The sequence below is a fragment of the Pteropus vampyrus genome, unplaced genomic scaffold, assembly GCF_000151845.1.
Source record: "Pteropus vampyrus isolate Shadow unplaced genomic scaffold, Pvam_2.0 Scaffold3, whole genome shotgun sequence".
Lineage (NCBI taxonomy): Eukaryota > Metazoa > Chordata > Mammalia > Chiroptera > Pteropodidae > Pteropus > Pteropus vampyrus.
The window spans coordinates 16,905,012-16,912,396 of record NW_011888784.1 but is presented as its reverse complement, the minus strand read 5'-3'; the positions used below and the strand labels follow the sequence as shown (position 1 = coordinate 16,912,396).

Genomic DNA, 7,385 nt, shown 5'->3' with positions numbered 1-7,385 from the left:
ATGGAGGCCCATCTTTGTAGATATGTTTTATTTTCAAATATCAGCAGGGGGCAAACTGCTCTACTGTGTTGTCTTTACCCCATATTTTATCGATACGATGTGGCTTGGCTTGATAATTCTAATTAAAATCTATGGGCACTATGTCCATTACTTCAACCTAGATTTTTTAAAAATTTGAAGTCTTCATCAAAGGGTTTATCCTTTTATTGTGTCTCCTGCTGCTTAAATACCCCACAGATGTAGGGAGATAAGAATAGGATATTCCTTGTTTTCTACTATCTATCCCTCTCTGACTTCTAATTTATCGAGTCTCTACGATGTGCCAGATGTTGTTTTAGCTGCTTTCCATTGTTCCCAGGAGCGAACATGATCACGACTCCTGTTTTGAATTTTAGCACCTCTATTTAGTTGTCGCTGTTGACCACGAAGAGGAAGATCTCCCATCCTTTTTCTGTTTTTGCCACCTGATTCCACTTTATGCACACCAAGTCCAATGTCTTGGTGACATTAAAATCCACTCCAATAAGACTGACCACGAATTATTCATTGTTGATGCTGGGTTAAGAGTATATTGAATTTTATCGTACTATTTTTCTACTTTTATATGAGCTTGAAATTTTTCATAACAAAAAGTTAAATCAATCCATGTTGGCTCGCCTTCTTAAGTCCTGTTCTAATGATTCCCGAATATAGTCTTCACCTCCCTGTCAGCTACCTTGAGCAAGGCCATATGCTTGACTTCAGCGTCACTCAGACTTTTTCTGCCCCAATATCCCCTGCTATGAAATTTCCTTATCTGGACTCATGGTCTACTTTATCCACTACTATCCCATGCCCCTACTGTATTCATTACTGACCAGCATCCAGATCTCAAATTCCTTTGTCTCTCTCAGTTCTCAGAATCCATTTATTTTCGTTTTGGCTTCAATTAAGTTCCTGCCTGGCTTAGGTCCCTTCAACTGGGCAATGAAACGATTCTGATACCAATGCCCTTAATTCTCTACTCACATGTCTTTATACAGTATCTGTTCTATCAATAGTTATCCATGGAAGGTCCACTACACATTTTTGCTCCTGCTTACTTGCATAGCAAATATACCCTAGGCCACATTATCTGGGTGTAGTCCAGAAAATAACAAACATTATTTCTTCAGGAAATATGAGCTTCCATCATTCTCTAATTTTAACTCACATCTTCACCATTTAGAGCAGCCAGCCGTACCCATTGGAACTTTCTACGATGATTAAAATGTTCTGTAAATCTCTACTATTCAAAACGATAGCCATAGCCATATGTGCTATTGAGCAATTGAAATGTGACTAGTCAGATTGAGAAACTGAAGTTTAATTTTATTAAATCTTCATTGATTTAATCGCTAGTGGCCACCATGTGGGACAGCACAGCTGTGGAGCTTTGGGGCACTGCGTTAATTTCAGCATCATTACTGCTCCCTGGAGAGTCTTCCCGCCAAGGTGGTATGTTTCCTTCTCATCTCGAGGGCAGCTCTTCTCGTCTGTGGATATTTTCTCTCTTTGTGGGGCCTCTGTTGTCATCATCTGGCTTGATTCTGAGTACAAAGATTAAAAACTCTGGGTTGCTTGGCCCTGCCTCACCTTCTCCTGCAAGGCCAGCGTTTATGCTTTATCTCATCACTGAATATCTAGAATTCATCATCTATTTTTTGAACCCTTGCAATGGCCTTTGGCTAGTTTCCTTGCTGTCATTTTCCTCTTCCAGAGTTTATCCTTTACCTGGTAGATAAAATAAATGTATTAAAATGAAATTCAGCTTCCTCTTCTGCTCTTTCACCATTTCAGGAATGTTATAAGTGCTTTAGCCTAGAATGTTCCTCTTCTGCTTTTTTCATAGCTAGCTCCTCATTCTTCAAATCCCAGGTTAAATGACAGCTTCTCAGAGAGATCTCTGACCATTCTAAAGAACGTCTTTATTTACTATCTGTCTCAGGCCCTGGTTTGGTTCTTCACAGCATTCATTACACTTTGTTTCTATTTTATTTGTTTGCTTAATTGTTCTTTCCTAATAGGTTGTATATTCCATGAAAGCAGGGATCCCAGCAGTTTTTCCTTCCTCCTCACTGGATCTCTGTACTTAGCATATGATAGAGACTCAGTAAAGAATTGTCAAATGAGTTATTGAATCATTTTCATTTTCTTCCTAAGAGAGCATCATAGGCTGATCTCTTCCTTCTCAAAGTCTGATCTGAGGACCAGCAGCATGGCACCACCTGGAATTTTATTAGAAATGTACAGTTTCAGGCCCCATCCTAGATCTATTGTATCTGTGTGTGTTGGAGCAGCACTGCTCTAGCAGATGAGAGAGTGGGGCGCTTCCCGTCACTGCTCTCCATGTTCCATCACAGGGCCTAGACTCACCTTGGCCCCAGTGGTGGTTCTCTCTCTACCCAAGGGGAATAAGAATGATCAGTACATAGTCTACTGACCATTCTGTGGAAGTGGGCCTTGCATTTTACATATCCTAGTGAGTTTGCCTGCTACCCAGGCTCATCTGAGGCTGGACTGCATGAGGCTTCTGATGAGAGAAATACAGGTTGAAATCCTGACTCGTTGCTCACTGGATGTATGAGACTGGGCATATTACATAACCTCCCTGTGTCTGTTTAACACTGGAATTTAAAACATAGCCAGGTGGTATATCCAGATAATGGAATATTATTTAGCACTAAAAAGAAATGAGCTATCAATTGGTTAAAAGACATGGAGGAAACTTAAATGTATATTACTAAGTGAAAAAGCCAATCTGAAAAGGCTGCATACTGTAGGATTCCAACTCTACAACATTCTGAAGAAGTCTAAACTGCGGAGACAGTGAAAAGATCATTGGTTACCAGTTGATGGAAAGGAAGGGATGAATAGGTAGAGCAGAGAAAAAATTTAGAGCAGTTAAAATACTGTGATAGATACATGTTATTTATCCAAACCCATAAAATACACGTGGAGTGAATCTTAATGTAAACTATGGACTTTGGGTGATTACGATGTGTCAATATAAGTTCATTAATTGAAACAAACATACTACTCCGGTGGGGGGATGTTAATAATGGCGGAGGCTGTATATATAGTGTGGGGGGCAAGGAATGTATTGGAAATTTCTATATCTTCCCCTGAATTTTGCCGTAAACCTAAAACTGCTATAAAAATAGTGTTAAAATAATAATTTAAAAAAAGAAAACAGAGCCAGCATTTATAGAGTGCTTACGATGAGCCAGGCAGAACACTATGCACCTTACTCGAATTCATACCTACTACCCACAACACCCTATTAGATCTCTTTTTGTGATCATTATATTGTAGATGGAGATTTGGAGCTTAGAGACATGGGGTACTTTACACAAGGTCACATGGAGGGTGAACAGCTAAGCTGGAATTCAGACTCAGGCTGGTCTCCAGACTCTGATCCCCTAGTGTTATAGTGGACGATAGTGTCTGGGGGTCTTGTGACAGCCTGGTGAAATAATACAGTGTTGCTAAATGATTAAGCCCTGTGTAAATGTTAGTTAACGTAATTTGGAGCAGAGACAAATGGCTGGGTCCCTTGGCATGTGATCATCTTGTGCATATGGTCCCAGACAGGCAGTGGCTCAGCTGGCTGCTCTGTATCTGCTCAGTGTCACAGACCTCAGCCTCTCCTGAAGGAAGTGTGGCCTGACGACTACAGTGGTGTTCGCCTCCTCCTTGGGCTAGGGAGATGATCAAGGTTAGAAGCAAAGGGAGAATTGCTCTCCTCCATGTGCTGCACACAAGCCCTTGGACCTGTGCAGGATACTGGTTGCTCTGTCAGTCCGCTTTAGCAACTTCAAAGTGCTCAGGGTCCTACAACCAAGATTGCAAAATGTTCTCTGTGTATCTTATTCTATGCACTCCCATCATCTCTGCAAGCACCACTGAACAGAAAATTCCCTCCCTTTTACACCTGGGGAAACATAAGTTGCAAGAGGTGAAATCATTTGCCTAAGGTCACAGACTTCATTACTGTTAAGAGCAAGGCCAAGAACTTAAACATTTCTTCACTCTAAATTCAGTTTTATCTAGTAGATGCTTCTGCCTAAAAAGCTGGTGTTTCAGTTCTTTTATGCTAAGCTCCATTTCAGCATTTCTTCTGATGTATGGCCCAAATTCTGCTTCAGTGGGTCTTGCTCAAAACTCATTTCTTCGGTGAACCATCTTCTAATCTCATATGACCACGGGCTCTCCTTAGACTGGAGCTCCCGGACATGGTCTTGAAAAATGACATCATAATCCTAAAAAGAAATGAAGGAAATTGAAACCAATCTTTGTGACGCACTATTTTTATTTGGTTGCTTGTGCTATTTAGATGAAGAGGGTACTGGATAGGGACTATATCTTTTCTATATTTTATATCATGCTTAATAAGTTCTCAGAATATAATAAATGTTTCACAGGCCAATAAAAAATTCCAAAGCACATAACCTACTGGGGAGATTGTAAAATTATTCATGGCTGACACTGATGAGAGGATCAGAATTTTTTCCCTACAAGGAGGAGACAATGTGACACACAGAGAAACCAGGAGTTATTCTTGAGAAAACCAGTTGTATAGAGTATTTCAATAAAACTTGTTTCCAGAATGAATGTTAATAAGGCATATACAAATGTACATAACAATGCGTTAATTTATGCCACTCTATGATAAAACTAATAGTTGATGCTAGTTATTTATCATATGATGCACTAATTTTAATTGGCTCTTAAAAGAGGACCTTTAAAATGGTATATTGCTGATCAAATGAGATAATACGCGTATAAAAATATTTACATATATAATATTTAATATATGTATTAAATACTATATATGTAAATTATTATTATTTAACGATGGAATCATTTCAGATGTCTGAACAAGTAATTGGGCTTTGTAGAATTATTAGAAACTTAAAGTGCAAAGATTTTGGACAAATAAAATTTGAAATTGAACCGTCTACATTGTCTGATAGTTACTTGGGGTATCTGAGAAAACATTACTTGGCACAAGAGGTAGGAGAAAAGATTATCTGGAATTGAAGGGAGGAGAAAGTACTTCAGTAATATACGTGGAAATTGACAGCAATTATTTTCGAACACTTGTTTCCTTAATTTATCTGTTGTAATGTCATAATATCAATTTTCATTGCAAATGAAACCATTTACTAATGTGTGTATGAATTACTAAAAACTTTGTGCTTATGCATACTAACAGTCCAAGCATAACTATAGAAGAGGTGAATACAAAGAAACTTGGGAGTTAGTGAAGGAGGGGGTACATGGAACCACTGGGAGTCAGAGGCTGTGAGGGTCTCAAGTCCAATGGTCAAGGCTGGTATGAGCTGCATGGGAGCAGTATGACCTGGAATAGGTTGTGTCCTCAAATAAGAATGGGGTGAGGGAATGGGATCTCAGTGTCTTGTGAGAGAGACTGTTAAATTAATAAGTGCAAATTGCTAGATGTGATGATGCTGATGAAGATGGGGATGATGATGATGGTGACTTTTTTTGAGCATTTACCAGGTGTCAAGTATATATTTTACATGTATTTACATGTATCAAAACGTTTTATCTTTATGTGAACACTCTGATCGATAGGAGTAGCTGCAGGATGCTATGAAATCATTTAAGAGGGGTATCACCCAGTCTAGGAGGATTGGTTTTTAGTTTCCAAGAGAAGGTGAATGTTTTAAAACAGACTGGAGGTGAGAAAGAAGTATGAGGGGGGCGTAGGGTGGAGAGAGGAGAGTATTCAGGCAGCAATCAGATGCAGGAAATTCCTCCTCCTCCAGACTTAGTCCTACTCATCCAGGTTCTATATTCAGTAATCCCTGGCAAAGAGAGTCATCCTACATATAATCAGAAAAATCGAGTTCCTCTTCCACAGCCTGCTTTTACTATTTGTGGTATAAATTGTACTTGTTCACCAATATATATGATCTCTTCTTTGTTCGCATAGATGAAATTTCTCTTATCCTTAAAGTTATAGCCATGGAATTTGCTTTGGCCAGTGACATGTGAGCAGAAGTGGATTGGGTGGAGGTACATAATGTTGGTGTGCTCTTCTTTGTACTCCTCTTTGTTCTATTGAACCAGAAAATCATGTGTTCCAGATGGCACAGCTATAAGAGGATGGAGCCTCTATCAGCCTGGATCAGAGAATTGTTTCACAGAGTGTCCTCGTTCTATGTCTGAGAGAGACTCCTGATGGTCACCTTGACCTACAGCAAATTTCAAGAGAGAAATAAATTTCTGTTCTGTTAAGTCACTAAAATTTTGGGGGGTGGTATTTATAACTGCAATATGACATTGTCTGTTTCTTTGCCTTTACTACAGCTGAAACCTTTTTGTTTTTAGATTTGCATCTTACTTTTGTATCTTTCGAGTCACTTTTACCATGAGGTATTGTCTATAGGCTCTTAATGACATCTACATTTCTGCTGGAATAAAAAGCCTTTTGAAAATAGAATCCTATTATTTATAAATCTTGTGGTGAATTTCAGATGAGAGTTGACTTAAAAATATAAGTAATACTATTAAAATCCTATATGGGTAATATTCTACAAGACAACCTCAATATTATATTACCTATAATGTTTTTTCTTTTTACTGAATAATACATTCTACAGTTTTCTTATAGTCACTAATTGAAGTGAACTTAATTTTCAGGTAAGGCGACATTCCTATATTTATTAGGAATAAACTTCTTAAAAATTGTAGGCGTGGGTTAAATTCTTATATATCCTTCTGCAACGATTTTTCTTTTTAAAGGGAATATTTCCACTACATCGCTAGACCTCACAGTTTGCATTAATTAAAATATGCATTAATACACTTCACTGAAGCTAGAATTTCAATGTTAGACACTTCTGGATGGTGTGAGAAGGTTGTGCCCAAACTTGCAAATTTGGACCAGTATATTGCTTAGAATCTGCTGTCAGTTTTGTTTTCCAAAGTGATTTAAAGGCAAAGTAAAACAGATTAATAAAGATTCAGGTGCAACTACATTATCAGTAGACTGCATGTCTAAAACGAGAGGCTTGAAACAAGGGCAAAAATTTCCAATGAGATTCTGTTTATTATGGAATTTGCAAAGGATAAAGGGAGCAGAGGTTTTTTCTGGGATGTTTTTCTTTGGAGACCCAGAGAAAGAGGTTAGGCAATTATAAGATTTTTTTTTTTCTTCCTATAAAAGAGCTCCTGTCCCTCCAAGCAGAAAAGATTGGTCATGCAACGAGCTTTTCCTTCTTTTTTTCCTCTCCCTCCCTATTCTTCCTTCCTTCCTTCCTTCTTTCCTTCCTTCCTTCCTTCCTTCCTTCCTTCCTTCCTTCCTTCCTTCCTTCCTTCCTTCCTTCCTTCCTTCC

The 7,385-nt window shown here is 38.5% G+C and overlaps 1 protein-coding gene across 1 annotated transcript in view; it reads right to left on the bottom strand.

Annotated features, from left to right (window-relative positions):
- Positions 1–4,109: 4,109 nt before the first annotated feature.
- Positions 4,110–7,385, bottom strand: part of KLHL14 (kelch like family member 14) — a 119,325-nt gene continuing 116,049 nt past the window's right edge. The window contains exon 7 of the mRNA XM_023532092.1: positions 4,110–4,280. Within this exon, the coding sequence (XP_023387860.1) occupies positions 4,110–4,280 (171 nt within the window). The remainder of the gene's footprint in view (positions 4,281–7,385) is intronic.